The sequence below is a fragment of the Sceloporus undulatus genome, chromosome 1 (genome assembly GCF_019175285.1).
Source record: "Sceloporus undulatus isolate JIND9_A2432 ecotype Alabama chromosome 1, SceUnd_v1.1, whole genome shotgun sequence".
NCBI classification, from domain to species: domain Eukaryota; kingdom Metazoa; phylum Chordata; class Lepidosauria; order Squamata; family Phrynosomatidae; genus Sceloporus; species Sceloporus undulatus.
Window position 1 is genome coordinate 99,133,020 of NC_056522.1, and position 18,965 is coordinate 99,151,984.

Genomic DNA, 18,965 nt, shown 5'->3' on the forward strand with positions numbered 1-18,965 from the left:
AACCTTCTGTGTGATAACAACTTTCTGGGTTGTTAATCCAAGGAAGGGCCTGAAAGAGATTATGACTTTGCCCAAATGCACACCTTTATATAGTTTAATTCTGGCAGATAGTACATCCATGGTAGAATACGAGGAGAAGCAAGCTAGTGTATAAGGAATGTTCTGCATGACCTTTTTCACATCTTTCCTGTAAAATTCCAACACCTTCCTTCGGAATTCTAATGTCTACTGTAGCCTAACCTTAGAAGCATAAATCGTGACAGCTAAGTATTTAATAGCACCCTGATGATTCCTGTTTCTTAGCATCAGGGTGATGAAACTGTCATTGCAAGAACAAAATATGTATTGTTGAATTGAAAAACAAACAACCTTTTTCTTCCTCAGTAGTGTACATTGGTTTTAGAAATTGAGGTATTCAACAGTATGTTGTAAGGCAGTAAATAAAAGATAAACAGGAAAGGGGAAAAGAAAAATCATGGCTGTTAGTAAAGGATTGTTCTACATAGCTTTCAAGTACAAGATGAATTGTGCCTGAGTTGCCTAGATATTGTGACATTGACTAAATTTATTGCTTAACAAAAGCTTTGCATTTTTTACACATCCAAAGGCATGTTTTACACCATGGGGATGGGTTATGAAATTTTTCTTGCTTTTTGTTTGTGTTGCCCTTGTTCATCATTTACTTTTCCCAGTACAATGACTGTTGACCTGGGTTTTTGAGTGCAGGAAAAAAACTAAAGTAAAGCCAAGGACAGAAAGATGAATGTTTTCCACTGTGCCAAGACTGTCATTATTCAATCCACCCTATTGTTTTTCAGTGCTTCAGTTGTGTCATTAATTAATAGGAATTGGAAGCATTTTAAGTAGGGAAAGGAGAAGAGGACACACTTAGTTACTTTTTGAACTACAACTTCCAGTACACTATAATCACCACAACTGTTTTCCAAAATCTGCTACAGTATATATTCTGTTTCCACTGCTACTTACTGGGATTGGTAAATGGTATTTGCTGCTAAGTGGTATTACTGTTCTTTATCTAGGTAAAATGTGAAAAAATGAAATATGCAAAAAATCATATTTATCTCCCTTTTGCTCCCCTCCCCTCATACACATACACCAGAATTTCACTTTGTTTCTACCTCTTGATCACACTAATCTTCAGTGAGATGTGTACAAGCAGCTTGGTTGCCCTACCATAGCTGGTCTGACATGCTCCATATTTAAGTTAGGGAAGGTAGTATATATCTTTCAGGGCAGAGATGATCATGTTGCCTTTTTCAGATAAACATCTCCACAACCATTTTGGCCTTGGAGTGCATAAAGGCAGAAAATAAGCAATAAATGGGCAAATTTGTCCCAATTGTTTACCTGTCAAATTGACAGGCTCTGCTATACTCTGATACAAAATTTACTGAAATTAATTTCCCAAGGACATTTTTATGGGCCCTTGCACAGACACAGCAAAGCAGTCCAGTTTTTTCATCCATACAATATAAATCAATTGTATTGTATTGAATGCTCATCATAGCAAGCAGTTTGGAAGTAGTCATCCAGTCAACTTAAGTTCTGGAAAGTTCATAGGTTTAGGCCACTAATTTTAGCTGAACAGCCCAACTTAAATTGCCAGGAGAAATGCAAAGCAATATAACACTGAAATGCAAAATATTTTATAGTTTTGGACACAAGCTGGAAAAGGAAGCCATCTTTGCTTTTCCCCTCCCTCCCTATGAGCACTTCAATTTTTACAAGACATAGTTTTCATACAAGGTAGTAGTTCTACGTACATAGCAAGTCTCAGTGTTAACCATGGGGCTGAAGAAAACAAATATTAAGTTCTAAGGTTTTATTAATATATGATTAAATTGATCAAAATCTCATGCTCAGGGCACATTTTCCCCATCAGTTATGTCTGTTTGGCCTTTTACAGACTGCCAAAATAAAGCTGCTTCGGATCTCTTTGGAGGTATGCTATTTAAATGATGCATGGGTCCTAAGAGTCCGGAGGTTGCGCCAAAGCCACACTCCATTCCTAAGCACTGGAGTGCAGCTTTGGTGCAGCTTCCGGATTCTCAGGATGCATGCATCATTTAAATAGCATACCTCCAAAGAGACCCAAAGCAGCTTTATTTTGGCAGTCTGTAACAGGCCTTTGATTACTATTCTAAAAAGTGACTGTAAGGTTTTTGATATGGAAAGAGATGATCTGGAATTAAGTGTTAATCCATAGGTTGCTCTGTTTTGTATATAATGGGGGGAAGGAAAATATATCTGAGTGAAGAGGAAAATAGCATTCATTATTTCAAATTAGCATTTGACTAGAATATAGATGACAAGAGTTTTTAGTATCTAATTTTTGTGCCATTTGATATCCTCTATGTTGAAACACAAACACAAACACACACACACACGTACTGCCCTTCAATTAAATGGAATGATGGTGATGTTTGGCCTTTTGAACATAAAACCTGGGCAGTGGAAGAAAGAACAACTGACAGTTGCTTCTGAATCTCTATCCCACACAGCTTTCTTTTGAAGACTTGATCTGGAAACTGTTCTGAAATTAGGATAATAGTAGTCACACCCTGCAATATAAGAAGCATCTGGTCAGGCCTATTTTTCCAAAGCCAATGTTTATTTGAAGAACCCATATGCTTGATTCCTTCATTTATGAGGGAAGCTACCTAGACAATTGTTGCACTGCAAGGTTATGTGATAATTGGATTACTTTTCAAGTGCTCTATATCTCTCCCCCACCCCTTTGCGTTTTCAAAGCCAAGCTCTGACCATTGCTATTTAATGTCATCTTGCACAATGGATTCTGACTACTGTGGCTGACAAGAATAGCTTGTATAAATGCATTTTACAGTCCTTGGTGGGAAACTGTCCTGATACTATCTTGAAAGCTGTCATCATATTTTTGGATTTTGGCTTTATGTAGTAGAGCTATTTCACATAAAGGAAAGTTGGATTTGTTTTCAACCTGGGAGATAGTTTCCACTGATGAATAGAATGTGATCACATTGATTATATGCATACTCATGTGTGCAGCAGAAGGGCAAAAAGAACAACCAGAAGAACAACCTTCTCTTTTCATGAATAATATGGCTATATTTTGAGATTCCACACATTCAATTATGGGTTGAATTTGGATTGCTGGTGGCTTTGCTGGTGGCTGTACTATATTGGAGTAAAGAATGAAAAACTAAGTAACTGACTGTGATTCAAGTTCAAAAGAACTTGGCAGATGTAGCTCTGTTGGTTTGGTGCAGGTGGTACTGATGGCATTTGCCAAAGGGTGAAATAACATTATGTGACCATAGAAAAAGAACCTTTGTCAAGGCATTTAGCTGACTTAGGGGACTTGACTTAGCCACAGTTCTAGGTTGGTGGAACATCACTTTTAAGTGTGATATTATGAGTTAAAACCAGCCTGGCTATGAACATAGGAGAGTTGGTGAACATTACTGTTCTTGATATCAAGGAAGATCTGAAGAGACTTATATTAGTCTTCATTTATTTTCAAATCTGTGCATGACTTTGAAGAATTGAAAGAATTGGGTCCTCTCATTAAATGCTATACTTCTTTGTGCCCAACCTCCTTTCTCAAATTCTATGATGTTCACTGTTTTGCTCCTTCAGGCTACTGAAATACAGAAACCTGAAATGCCCATTAAGTGAAAGCAGCCATTTGGGGTGTCTGTGTGTGGTTGAGATGCAGCCGTAGAATACCCGGAGGACTTGAGATGGGGATGAAGAAAAAAGCCTGGCTCTACTCAAATAAAATATAATTACTGCAGTTGGGAATGTTAATATTTTTCTGAGTCCACATGTCCTCCCCTTAAGCATTTGAAAATGATGAATTAGGCCTGGCAAAATGAGGGAATTGTGAACATTCACATATACTGAAGTTTATCCCATGATCTAAAGTTAGATCATTGGCAATGTTGATTTGATGGAATGGCCCACTGCTAATATGTCTTTATTTGATCCATGTATCTGGTAATTCAGAAGCTCTGGTAAATCCCCTAAGCTGCTGTGGATATGTTCAAATATTTGTGGATATTTTTATTTGCTTTCTTTGTCTTGCTGTTTTAGTGTTCACTTGGGTCACATTTTCAGGCTCCCTTCTCATTCAATAAAAGTGAAAACCCAAACTCCATTCGCATGCAGTCACCTCCTTTGGAATACACACACACTACACACACACGGCAAATATTTTCTCCTCATGCAAAGCCATGGCCATAGTCGTGAGCATGGAAGTTGAAAGGAGAGGACGTTCTGGCATCATGCAGTGAGCAAAACTCAACAAAATCACCAGTTTTCATGCAACTCTTGTATCTATTCATTTTATCACTTCCTTCACGTATCTCATGAATTTTTATATGTCCTAACTCTCACCTTAGATTTATTTATAAATGAATAAGAAAATAATCTCCTTTCTGTTGGAATAATGTTAAGACATCAGAGTGCAGATAAAATGAGGAAGGAGTTTGCTCTAGGGATGGGGAGAATCTTGCTTTGCTCAAATATCAGTGCAGACTTAGTCAGTGCACATTTTTTTTTAATTTAGAGAGAAATTGGAATATAGTTACACAGTGATATTTGCATTTTTACAAATAAAGATGTAGCCTCCATGATTCCTTTTCTGTGGTACCAGTACATGTATAGCAGTGATGTCACTAGGGGGTGCAGGGGGTTCTGACCACACCAGGTGACACCACTGCTCCTCAGACATCTCCTTTTTGGCAGAAATGGGCTGTGGCATTTGCCTGTGTCCCATTAAAATGCTGAAGAGATGGGGTTCAGTGGGAGGAGAAAGGAGAGGTCCCAGGGTTTTTTTTAAATTAAAAATTTAATTTAAAAAATATTTAATTTTTAAAAAATATTATTTTTACATTTTCTTTAAAAAATAACCTTTAACCAAACGTTCACTTCAACCACATGAAACTATGCATATGTAAATATACTGATTCTGTGCTTATGATATTGTAATTTAAAGGTAAAATTTTAATTTTGCTAGTTGTTTTTTGTCACACAACTATTACCATAATATTTAGTGATATGAGTGACAGTAGTACAAAAACCATTACTAAAGATTTTGTATGGTGTAGGAAGGGAGGTCAATGTACATGTGATATCATGAGTTACAGTACCAGGTGACACTAACCCACTGATGTATAGCCTAGGAAATTAGTGCCAAAATGTTTGTTCTTCAGTGCAGTTCTGCACTTGTACTGTCTGCATGTTTCTAGCAATAAAAAATAAATTTATGGGGAAGCTTAGTTTCTGATACACTCCCACTCTAGAGTTAGTATCTTGGGTTGGAGTTAGGTGGTGGGGGGTCAGCCTGATGGGACTGCTTGGCTCAAGATGATTAATCTAAAGAAACAATCTCTGTTTGTTCTGCAGTAGTTGAGGATTGAGTCTCAAAGCATAAGTTGCTGTAATGATCACCCATGGCACAGAATTCATCATGTGCTGCTGGAAAATACACCACATTAGTCCTTAAACTCTGTGGTTGTGTTGAAGTTGTTCTATGATGATGTGTTACATAAGAGCTTTAGTTAAAATTGGAAAAAGGAGCAAGATATGTATGGTATTCACCTTTGTGAAAATGAATGTAGCATTGTACCCTCTCATACTATTCTGCACCCAGTGAAATCATCAGGTTGTGCTTCAGCAAGTAATCATCAGATTTACTTTTTTACATTCTCAGCTCTGCTTTAAAGCTCCTGAAACACTGGAGGCACATACATCCTTTCTTTTTATTCATGAATTCCCTCTTCCTTCCACAATTTGCAGTAACAAAAGATTATTATTGCTCTTGAATTACAATAAACTAAGCTTCCTTGAGTTTTTTTGTAAGATGTTGTTTTTTAAAAAAATATATTTTTAGTAAATTTAATCAATAATAACAATAGTTTTGAAATGGATTTCCAGAATTTCAGAAAATGGCATTGTCTTGGTAATGAAATCATTCTTATTGCTTTGCAGGACACTTGTGGACAACAACATGCCATGGTTTTACCTTACTTACTTAACTTACTTATTTATTTACTTACTTACTTACTTATTTATTTCCCAGCTTTTCCCCAGTTTGGAATGGCAAATTACAACATTTAAAACAAACGTAATCAAAAATTCATAATGTATAAAAAGTCCAACACATCGTACAAGGCCTGTTTCCCCTGCAAAATCAATTCTTTTATCTGTTTGCAGATAGGATTGGGTGGTAGTCTATCCTCTTTGGGAAGAGAGTTACAGAGTCTGGTAGCAGCCACTGAAAAAGTCCTTTCCCGTGTTCCTACTAGGTGTACCTATGAGGGTAATGGGACAAAGAGTAGGGTCTTCAGAGAAGATCCCAAAATACAGGAAGGTTCATATGGGGAGAGTACAGCCCTTTAGATAACTTGGACCTGAACCTTATAGGGCTTTGTAGGTCATCACCAGCATGCTGTTAATGGTTATGTTCGTCCAGCCTTTTCTAAGCTATGGTTTCAAATACTTTACCAAAGAATATCATATTGCATGATGGAAGCAGTGCACTGCCTTGCTTCTTATCCCTTTTCAGTTATTAACTGCTCATTTAATTCCTGCTTCAGTATTCATTTGAAAAGAGATGATTTCATCTGTTTTGTTAGCTTGCCCAAATTGTTGTTCAGCTTTGCTAATTTTATTACAGTGTATTTCTAACCAAAAGACCATGCCAAAAATTCTGTGGAGGACTATTTAAATCAATAAACAATACTATGGGAGAATTGATGGGCTGAGAAATGCTTTTGGACAATCCACTACCAGCTTTAAGCCCTTGAGAAATGTAATCAGTTCCCTGGAGTGATTATCATTGCCAGAACTTTAAAAAGTAACTCTTGGATTACATCCCCCAAGAATTCATTGGACAATGTGGCATCTGGCAAACCTAACTGGAAAAACACTTGCTGACCAACCTTGTTAAGAGTAACAATGTTCTCAGAAGAAGAGGTTGGCCACTTAACTCCGTTCTGAACTCTCAAGAGAAGGGTTTGTGCTTCTTAACTAGCAAATCTTTAAGAGCCTTGATTACATATTTTCCACACAAGTATTTGATTTACTGTATTTTAAAAAATCCTCTGGGGCTCTGTCAGCAAAAATCCCTGCCTCATAGCATTACTTAAGCATTCAAATGGAAGTAATTATGTTTTCATGGTTTCTAAATTAGCTAAGCAAAAATTATCTGGAAGTTTCACATGGGAGATTCATTTTATTATGTCAACAAAAAAAGTGTGGGTTAAGTAAAAAATGCATGTTTAGACATCCTTCCTATCTTGCCCTGTCAAGAAGCAGCTTCTATTCCATAAAATGATCATGTTTTGGAAATATTTATTTCTTTACCATTCTCAAAATGTGGGTGGGTGTTAGAGGAATCGTTAGAGGAACTCTTTGTGATAGCAAGACCGACTGCTTTATGCCTCAACTGGAACCGTTGTTCATTTGGTGCCATTTGGTTCTAACAATTTATTTTGATGTCTGTAACGTCACACCTGGATTAGAAATGTTTTTCTCTGCTTTTTCTTTTCCACTCTTCTCTTTCTTTCTTTTCTCCTCCTATTTTGCCACTTTTTCCCCTCACTGGATTTTCTCTCATATTCTCCATGCACAAACAAGTGGCAGGATTTTCTCTCTCTCTCCCTCCTCTTTTTAAAAAAGTTCTGGGCCCCACAGAGGAGGCAGAAGGTGAAGTTGTCTAGAGGCCTTATGGAGACATGAATCTTCCAAGCTGACCAGAAAACTTCTCATAATGAGGCCAAGGGATGTCTAGTGTGTGAAAATCACACTACAGGTTATGAGCATATTTTAATTTGTTGTGTTGTTGTATGCCTTCAAATTATTTCTAACTTGTGGCAATCCTAAGGTGAACCTGTCACAGGGTTGTCTTGGTAAGATGTGATCAGAGATGGGGCTGAGAAAATGTGACTTGCCCAAGATCACTCAGTGGGCTTCCATGGTTTAATGGAGATTCAAACCCTGGCCTCCAGAGTCATAGTCTAGTGCTCAAGCCACTACACCAAGCTGATAAATATTTTAATTAATTAACTAGAATTTATTCACCTACCTCAAAAGCCAAACAAACCTGAGGTGCATCCTTCTCATAGGTCTTCTTTGTAGTCAAGCCAAGTTTCAGGTAACAAAGTTCCACAGTATTAAGCTATGCTGCACCCAAGCACAAAAAAAGCACTCTTTGAGTGATTATGCTTGTAATTTTAAAGTTAGCATTGTGCTATCTTAAGAAGATTAATCTTGAAAAGTAGCTTGTTGATCTTTTAAATAAATTAAGCTCATATGCAGTTTGCTTTTGTGGCAGTGGAGGCCATGTGGCACATCTCGCATTTTTGGGGGGTTCAGTCTTTCATTGCACTCTCTTTCTTGATTGCTTGTTGCTGCAGAAAAGGCAGAAAAAAGTGCTCCTCATTTAGGTGTCTTCTCTGAATGTGTAAAGAACAAGCTTTTCCTGGATTCCCATCCAACATTTTAGGGAAGTAAAACAAGTACATCCTTGTTTTACTTTATAATGTACTGCATATTAATATCAGTATGCTCTGGATGGGCTTTAAATTATTTGTTTGTTTGATTTCTAAGTAAATGAACTTATTATTACTGTAATCTTGTCATTAGTTGCTGAAAAAGCCAAATATGTGATGTTTAAGGTTGTTGTTGTTTTTTAAGGGGGGGGGAGTAGCCATTTTTTGCCTGAGTTATTTTTTTTACTTCAATTGGGAAACATATGTTTGCAGAAAAGAGTATTTTTAACAGTCCTGCTTCCACATGAATATTTAGCCAAGTAAACCTAAATACATTATATTTTATCAAATGCATCTATTTATTTCATTTCTTTGTCTGCAAAGTGGTTCTATAATGGGCTCTTGATATTCACTGGGGTTTGGTTCCAGAATCCCCTGTGAATACCAAAGTCTGTGGATGCTCAAATTCCATTATATACAGTGGCATAATAAAATAATGTCCCTTATTCAACATAGCAAAATGAAGGTTTCCTTTGGGAAATTCGTTTTTATGTAAGGAATCCTTGGATACTGATAGATCCAGAGGGCCACCTGTACATCAGTTACATCCTAAAATGTTGCACCCCTAAGACTTACTCAAAGGGTTTCTGTGTCTCTGAAACAGCTTGTGATGAAAGATACTACTAAAACCTGAGTGACTTCAGAGCTACAGCATAGAGTCAGGCAACTCTTTAGAGATGCACCTGTTTGAGGTGGAGGGTAGAAATCTCAAAAATGTTGGCTCTCCTTAAGGCTCTCTCAATAGGTTTTCTCCACACTTCTTGAAATACATTTTGCATTCTTAATATTTCAACCAATAGTTCAAAAATAGTTTGTAGCAGCAAGAACAAGATTGGATCAGGATTTCATGTAAGGTGAGTAAGCATGAAGTGAAAGTTTGTTTCCATATTGGCATGGTGGCAGTCCCTTCCTGTATCCAGTCCCTTAACACAGTCCTTGACACCAGGCATTAGAAATGACCTACATCTGAGCTCAAGTTTCAGATAATTAAACTAGTAAGAATCCATCTATTTCTGTAGCTGGACAGAATGAGATGATTTGCCAGATGAATGATCTGCTGAAATAAGGACAATTAGATTGTGGGCAGTTGGAATCTGCCTTTCTGCTCAACTTAATGATGCATAGCAGAGCCGAGCAAGGAAGAATAAAATCAAAGAAAAGTAAAAAGAGACTTTGTTTGGTCAGAAAAAAAATACAATATTTGACCATGTGAAGAAATGAACATGGATTCTTAGGAAAACTGGTAGGCTTATGTACATCAACGCTCTAGAAATACTGAGTGGTAACAGCTACCTTATGCTTCCAAATTTTCTTTCCAGTTCCATAACACCTGTTTTTTGACAGTGCTTCTTCCATCATTTCCCAAAGCTCTTCACTTCATTTGTCTAAAAGTTTTCATTTCCTTCATACCTTTATTGTAAACTCTGTACAGGTCACCCCAAAGCATTACAATATGTAATCAATTCCTTGAAAGTATGTGGTTAACAAAGCAACACAGTATCATTCCCTAAAGATTTTCCTAAATCTGTTTATACCTCTTCTAATCTATTGATATGATCGACTCCATAAACTGTTGTGAAAACCAAATTTACAAAGGACCAACAGGGATTGGAAATTGTGGTTTGATGTTCCAGCTACCCAAAAGAAGACAGAATGTTCTGCTCTTCCCCCTACCTATTGCCCAACAAAGTTAAGTGTTATTAACAGGAAGGGAATAAGAGTTTGCATCAGGAAAATCAACCTGTGTAAGATCAGAACTCGCATAAACTTTTAAATACTGTTACAGTTGGCAAGAAAAGGAAGGAAATGAAAAACACAAAATCTGTTATACCATAATCTCACACTTGTTTTCATTGGGGCGCAAGCATACATGGATTTCCCCTTATGCAGGGGGGTCCGGAACAGGCTGACTGTGTCTAGCAGCATTCTCATTCATTCTCTCTCTCTCTCTCTCTCTCTCTCTTCTCCCTTCATTCTAATGGGCATTTATCTAGTCAGGTAATAAGTACATTAGTATTATAGCCCATTTAGGCGAGTAGAGGCTCTCTCTTACTCTCTTTTACCTGCATAGTCTGGGAATTTATCAGCTAGGAACAGTATTATCAGCTTTTGAACTTTCTGTATATTTCTCTATGCTTTCAAAAACAGCCTCAGTTAAGTATAGTATCTCCTTCTGAATGAATGCCTGGAAGAAGTAATGGGCCGGATGAGGCAAAGAAATTGAACCTTAATCCAGACAAAACAGATGTGCTTACTGTCACAGAACGTGTGTGCACACCTCTACTCCTCCTCCATTCCTGGGCTTTCTCACCTGGGAAGAAGCCTAGGGATGGAGTGGCTGGTAACAGTGCTTCCATGCCCCTCCTACAATAAAGGGTGAGGAGTGCCCAACAGGGTATCCCCATTCTTCTGGGTGTCACCAGGTGCAATCTGCAACACCACCATTCCCAGCGATGCCACTGCCCAGAACTAGCCTGTGTCCACCCTTTTAATATTATGCCATCCAACACACAAGTATTCCTGCCATATACGGTATGCCTGTGCCATACGCAGGTGTACTATATGCAGCTTCAAGCTTATGCTGAAGCCGCATGATAAGTAAAGAAATGGTGCGTGTGCGCCACAAGCATGCACCCTATTGTTTAGAATGGGACGCGAGCAGACACACAATACCCCTTACGCGTCGGATCCGGGACGAAAGGCCCAATGTAGTTTACATAGACAAACTGATGTTGTTTCTCTGCAGGCTTCAGGGGTTTAAATTTTGCAATGTATCCTCCAAATTAGCACTCGGTAACAAAATGACATTTAACTGCTTCTACATAACAGATAAACGAGTCTCCTACATATATGGCTTAGGTCCAGAATATCTGAATCATGAATTTTAAGATCTTTAGGGGAAAGCTTTCTCTCAATACTATCGTCATCACAGGCGCAAGACAATGAAGACATAGGAGAGGACTTTTGTAATGATTGGTCCCAGGCTTTGGAATTCTATCTCATGGGGGAGCTTAATTGAAACTTTTCTGTTGTAATTTTTTTCCAACAGGCAAAATCTTTACTTTTGCCTTTGGCTGTTAACTGGTTGTGGCGAAGGGATCATTTAATGGGGCATACCTTATTTTGATGTCATTTACCATGTTTTAAATTTGATTGGTGTTTTTAATAGGAGTGTTCATTTACTAGTTTTTAAACATTGTAATAATAGGTTTTATCTGTATTTTGTTCAATTCCACATTGTTTAAATCAATATTGTAACCTGCCTTGTGTCAAGGGAAAGGTGATATATGAATTAAATTGAATGGATATCTTAAGTGCTTTCTATGATTATTCTTTAATATGGGTATGATAGACCCCAGAGGGACTATCATGTGCCCTTTATTCCTCTGCTGTGCATCTTTTAAGACCATTTCTTGCCCTCCTTTTAATCTCCTCACTTTTTGTTTTGCACTGGAAAGACCTAAAGCCTGTAATGATTTAATTGTAGGGATATTTCTCATCATTTTGACTGCTCCTTTGTGCTCCTTTCTTTCTCGTTTGTACAGTTTAGAGCTGCAGTGACTAGAACTGTACACTGTATTCCAGGTTTTGATGCAGCATAGATTTGTAGAAAAGCAGTAGCATTGTGTGTATGTGTATGCATGCATGCTTCTTCAGATCACCTGTTAACTTATGGCAGCTCCATGAATTTCATAGGGTGGTATTAGAGAAGGAATGTCCGGTGTGGTTTTGCCAGTTCCTACCTCTGCAATATAGCCTACAGCACCTGGAATTCATTGGCAGTCTCCCATCCATTATATGGTCAGGGCTATTATTGATTCCTTTCCTAATGGTTTCCCACAAGAAATTATCCTTTTTCACAGCCGCTGAACACTGGGCTGATGTTTCAATTGGACTTTCCACTATGGCCATACAAGTATTGTTGATGGTCAGTCACCACTTGCTTAATTCACATCAATGTTTATAGGATTACAGGTATTTTTTTTAATCTACTATGCATCATTCTGTACTTGCTTACATTTTTGTTTCTACCACTCTGAATAATTTGGTGTCATCTGCAAACTGGACATAGTAATCCTGCACATGTAAAACTTGATAAACAGTGGTAGCAAAACGGCACTTATGATAGAGTCACACCTAATTTATAATAGTGTGGAAAATCTGTGCACATTAAAACAATGCAAATACGAATGTTTTTCAAATATATTTTCCCCTGAAATCCCCAGTGGAGCTTCCCATTCTGTTATGAAGATGACCTGACCCTCTGACTAGGCAGTGTGTATTTCAGGGATAAGAGGAAGATAGTGGATATCAGCACCTTCATTTTGCACCTCCATTTTGCTTTCAATAGAGTCCTGTAGCCTGGGTTCACCTGGCAAGTAGCTTGGACTTAAATAATTATAGAATCATAAATTTTAAATATATGCTGTACACAGAGTCTCTGCATTTTTGGTGCATTTTTTATTCATTGGCCAAAATTTATCTTTCAAAGATATGTGCTCTGGCTATGCTTTTGAAAGAAATCTGTATTGTATGTAGTTCTTGTAGTTAATTGTTACCTTACCCATAATCAACACTTTATCTTATGATTAATGATGAGAGAATGAAGATACCTACAAACATTTGAACCTTACAGTCTCAAAGCCTTTTCACACAAGAAAACAAAATGGAAATAGTGTCAGAGAGTAGTAGCTTTCTCTGAACCTTACCACATGATATTGTAGCTCTTAAGGTTTGTTCCAGTGGAAAACAGTTGTAAAAGTTTTCCAGCTAGAAAAATGATACACATTTACAACTGTGTCCCTGGTTGTAGTGACAATGTCATATACAGTAAGGCATGGAGGAAGCTTCTACTTTTTCAGCTCCATTTCTGCTTTGTTTTCTTGTGCAATAAGGCAACCAGTTTGGCTGTCAAGATGGTATCCATCTGAATTGCTGAGGTAGAAAATGTGGTTTGTCAGTTAGCTACTACTGTGAGATACTAAAAAAATGTTGGAGCACTTTTTTTACACTATATAATGATGGATGTTAAAATGCAACAATATCTGGAGGTTGGTACATTTTTATCCCTGTTTCACCCACGAACAGTAACTGCGTTGAATATCTTGGATGCCTTTGGAGTCATTTTTGTGAGAGATGCATGGTTGACAAGGCCTTCACCAGGAGGAATTTGCTGAGATACAGAACTTTCTGGAAATCTTTTCTAGACTGTTCATATGCCAGAAAGGAGTGTAATAGTACTATCAAAACACAGTGTATTTCTGAGAGATGCCCCACCTTTAGATGCAGTTGATTTTACAGTTGCAGAAATACATTGCTGCATTCATTATAGATCATATCTTTTGTTTGTTTGTAAATCTCTTTTTATTTAATTTTGCCTAGTAGCATACATACAGTGTAAATTCTATATCCATATAGATTTTCTAATACATGTACTACTTTATCCTCTGAACTTTTTATATTTTCTGGGAATTTCTTCTCCTGTTTTTTCAGCAAAGTACCAACCTTTTCTATTGGTTGGAGGTTGGAGAATATTTGGTGATTCTTTCATGAGAATATGCACACAAACAAGATGCTTGTTGGTATGAATGCAATTGTGTGCAGTGGAATGATTGGAAATATAGTGGGAATTTCTTCCCAACCAAGATGTTCACAATAAAAATTGCTTCCCCAAAGCTGCTGTCCACTTTGGGAAGAGAGCCTCTCTCACACAGACATATGCTTAGAAATTCTCAGACCTTACTGTCATGTTGCTGTTTTGTAATATAAATTGTCATCTCAGTAATATAAATTGTCATCTTGTCAAACTGTACTCTGCACACACTAGGATCTTAATTCGGATCAGGATCAGAGAGGAAAAATGGGCAGCCATAGCTTTAGGGGTTTTGTTGGAATCTCATTCTGATGATCCTTCACCACTGACTGTTCTGGCTAAGGTTGATGGGATTTACTGTCAGCAACATCTGGAAGATAATCAGTTGCCCCTGCCTGCTACAGAAAACAAAACACATAGGTGTCCGCTACATACTGAAAGTAATGTATTTTATCTGAGAATAAAAATGGACAACTGTGGCCTCCTAGATTTTGTTACAGTATAAGTCTGCTGGTTCTTCACCTCTGGCTAGGGTTCATGAGAGTTACGGTCAGCAACATCTGGAGGGTCACCATTTTTTGGTTCAGTTCTGAAGGAGCACAGTAACTTGCTGTTGCTGTTGCTGATCATATGGATTTGGGAAAGTACAAGAGGGGGATATGATACTAATACCCTTGTAATTTACCATATATACACAACTATCATCATCATAGGATTTATTTATATGCCGCCCAATCACTGGGAATCCAGGTGGCTTTCAACAGAGGGGATAACAGACAGTTCCCTGCCCTCAGGCTTACAATCTAACACAAAAGGAGAAGGGAATGATGGGGGGGAGGGGATCAGGTCCAGCATTCTTCTCTCCCTCTGAGGCCTGGACCAAGGCAAATGGACTGGAGGGAGGGCTCTTTTTCTTAATCGAGGCTGGGCCCGATGGCATTGGGCCTGTCCTTTCACTCCCTCCTAGGCCAGAAGATGACAGTTGGAAGGAGGGAGGGGAGGGCTCCATGTCGAGCTCATGTATAAGTCGAGGGTAGGGTTGGGGGTGAAAATTATGGATTTTGATATGACCCGTGTATAAGTCGAGGGTAAAATTTAGGTGCATGTAACAAAGGATCTAAAGGATGAAGCAAAGGAAAACAATGCCAAAGAATATACAAAATTCCAGCAGGCATCACTGTTTCTGCTCACACTAAACACTGGATGGATGAGAGGGTAGAGTAGGGTCAGTGCTTCCAGGACAGACTATACTCTTGCCTTTCACCAGGGGATGATTCTTTAAAAAAAAAAAAGAGTTAAAGTACAGAACTTACATTGACCCATGGATAAGTTGACTCAGGTTTTTGGGGTCAAATTTAAAATTTCTAGACTTATACATGAGTATATAGAGTATTTCATGACATTTTTATCTTTTGCTTAATGGAAGCTGAGAATCAAGATGCCTACAGAAGTGTATTCAATGTATGTTTTACTTTGACTGTCAAGTTGCTCTCCATCTGACATGACTTGCTGGGCAGAAAATGTAGAGGACTAGGAAACAGGATGAAAAAGAATTCTTTTTTTAAAAAGGGAAAAGTTAAAAAAAAATTTAAACTGAAAAGGCTGGCATGTTTTAAAGTGAAACATCCTGTGTCTAACATGTTAGAAAGAGCACACTTAAGTAATGAAGTGGCATTATTTAAGAGCTGGTCTTGGTATAAATAAAGAACTGTAAATATCATTAGTATATTGATTAATGAAATATAACAGAAAGTTTAGCTTTCTGGTCTTATATCTTTTCACTTTTCACTGATGGGAATTCTGTTTCACTGTGTGCTGTAAACATTTTTTTCTTTTCTTTTGACAGGTAATATTTGAGGCTGAAGTCTCAGATGGAAGAAACGGCTACATCGCCATTGATGACATCCAGGTTTTGAGTTACCCTTGTGGTAAGCAGTGATTAAGAATCACATTTTTCTCTGTCTTTTTCAAGACAGGCTCAATATTGTCTCACTGCTGTTTTCATCACTCAGCTGTTGGCGTCCTTCCCCTGCTACTTTTCTCTGGCCTTTTTTTAACTTGTTAGAAAAAAGAAATGACAGTATTGATTTACAGAATTAATTTTGTTTTTTTATCCTTACTTAAGTAGTTTAATCCGATGTTTTTCTCATGATTCACAGGAGTGTAGCTTATAGTTAAATGCGAAATTGAACATTTTTATTGTTGGTTGAACACCTAGATAATCTTATCCCCAAGGCTTTAGGTTGTGAAACAACAGTGAAATAACATTCTGTAAATCTGCTTGGTAAAATACTGTTCAAAATACCAACTTATCTCATCCTTATTTTGTTTTAATTCTTAAGAGTAAGTTTGTATTAAAATGACTTCTAGAACCTTTTTTAAAATGCCTACTCTAAGACGTGAGTCACAGTTTTTTTCAGAAAAGGGGATTTCACTGTTGTGGTCAGCCATTATCAATGTGATTCTTCATAATCGTATCATATTATCCTGACTCACAGATGATATAGGATACTGCTTCCCAAACTTTGGTCCTCCAGAAGTCCTAGGAAGGATTACAAGTGTTTAGGAATGGCAAGAATTGAAGTTTTGAACATGAACATTATCACATGAGGACTTACCATCAGGGAACCGCTGGGGTAAGGTTTGGCAAGTGTATGTGTGTCATAGATTTGGAAGAGGCCACAAGGGCCATGTAGTCCAGCCCCCTTAGGGAATCATGAGTTCCCTTTAGCGTCCCTGAATTGTTCGGGGAGCGTGACTTTCCCATAAATGCTAATTTTCTGTTTATGGGAAAGTCACTGTCCCTGAACAATTCAGGGACGCTAGAGGGAGCTCACAATTTCCTAACACTGGGGAAGCGTTAAAGGGTTACACACATGCGCGCTTGCCAAACCTTTCCCCAGCAGTTCCCTGACGGTAAGGCCTCGTGTGATAATCTTCATAGCGGAGGACCAGACATTGAGAACACTGATATAGACAGTAATCTGCATTTGCCACTCTTGGTTAACAAATTTATACAACAGTGGGCCATTGCTATCCAATGGGGTTTAGTTTCATACCACCCGTGCCCCCAGTGGATATCAAATTCTATATATGCTCAAGTTGCATTATATACAATGGCATAGTAAATTAGTGTCCCTTACAGAAAATGCTTAAAAACAAGGCTTGGTTGGTTTTTTGTTGTTGTTGTTGTTTTTCGTTTTTTTAGGAAAAACATTCTGGGCTATTTTCAACCTGTGGATGGTTGAATCTGTGGATGTAGAATCCATGGATAAGGAAGGCTAGCTACACTAACAAAAGTCAGTGATTTTTTTTTTAAGGATGTAGAGCACAAACCATTTAGAATTGCAATAGGCTGAATGCACACACACACACCCAAGGCATTTCTGCAGCGTTTGGTTCCTCAGACTGCCCCCTAAAAAAATAAAATGAAACAAAACCACCACACACACACACACACATTTTTGAATTGCTGCTTCTGTAAATATCCAAAAATGCCACTTCATGCATTGAATATGTTGCAAATCCACGTAACATTTTTTTTAAAAAATGCCTTTTTTTTTCCAAAACCACAGTTGGCTTCATAGGAAATGTGTACAAAAAGGATGGCTTTTTGTTCAGTTCCCTATCCGTATTCATCACTGCAGGATCCGTAAGACATAGACCCTAGATCCTGATAATTAAAATGAAAGTGTAATTTCCCCCCAGTTTTATGGAACTTTTAAAATTAAAAATGGACTAGAGCTGGGTTAATTTACTTTTGTCTTCTAGGAAGGCAGATGCTAAACTAAGGTCAGGAGCCGCGGCAAAGCCATGCTCCAGCTCTAAGGACTGGAGCACAGCTTTGGTGCAACTTCTGGCCTCTTAAGATGTTAGTGTCATTTAAAGAGCATACCTCCAAAGAGACCCAAAGCAGCTTTATTTTGGCCTGTCTGTTCAGGCCCTAAACTACCCTTGATGATCTTGCCCATTCCCAGGTAATTTAGGAGAGTAATGTGTAAGAACTATGTAGCATATCACCTTTTTCAACCCTAATATTTCACATGGATGGTTTTGTCACTGAACTTTCCTTGAGGCAATAAAATTAGTATGAAAAGGTTTGTCAGTGGGTCAAATGTTGCTGTATCTAGTGGTGCAGGTGATACTAACTGACAAGGGTTTTGCCATTGAACTGGATTATGTTTTATACAACTAATTAAATCTGACTCTTTACATTCTAAAACAATGGTTTATCATTGCTGCGGTTAAATACAAAATGTAATGGAGATTCACTCTGAGTTTTTGGACTTCCTTTCAGTTGTGCTTGACTTATTATAAATCACTTTATTATATAATACATATTTGACAACCTTTGGAAATGTTAGTACGGAAAGAAAATAATGATCAAGACTGTTTTGTTCTCCCTCCATGAGCTGAAACAGTTGTTTTGTTTCATGAAAGAATTAGTTTTACTCAAACGTTATAATAATGTGCATCGTTTGGGAGAAAAAGACAGGGTGGAATTTTTTAAATGGCTGTGAGTACATTTTGTAACTTTCTTTCTCCCACTTACACAGATAAATCTCCCCATTTCTTGAGGCTGGGGGATGTGGAGGTCAATGCAGGCCAGAACGCTACATTTCAGTGCATTGCTACAGGGAGGGATGCAGTGAATAATAAATTATGGCTGCAGGTAAGCCTTAACCCATTCTGATCCATTTGTGCATATGTTTCTGGTAAAATATATATAACCCAAATGTTCTAGTTCATCTGTGTTTATCCAGAACACATCTGATAACTGAAAATGCTTTCTAATTCCCCCTCTCCCATTTCTT

The 18,965-nt window shown here is 37.8% G+C and overlaps 1 protein-coding gene across 17 annotated transcripts in view; it reads left to right on the plus strand.

Moving 5' to 3' along the window:
- Window positions 1-18,965, plus strand: part of PTPRK (protein tyrosine phosphatase receptor type K) — a 478,138-nt gene that overhangs the window by 239,828 nt on the left and 219,345 nt on the right. For all 17 annotated transcript variants that reach the window (XM_042475146.1, XM_042475067.1, XM_042475316.1 and 14 more), the window contains 2 exons: window positions 15,998-16,079; window positions 18,708-18,823. In XM_042475146.1, the coding sequence (XP_042331080.1) occupies window positions 15,998-16,079; window positions 18,708-18,823 (198 nt within the window). The remainder of the gene's footprint in view (window positions 1-15,997; window positions 16,080-18,707; window positions 18,824-18,965) is intronic.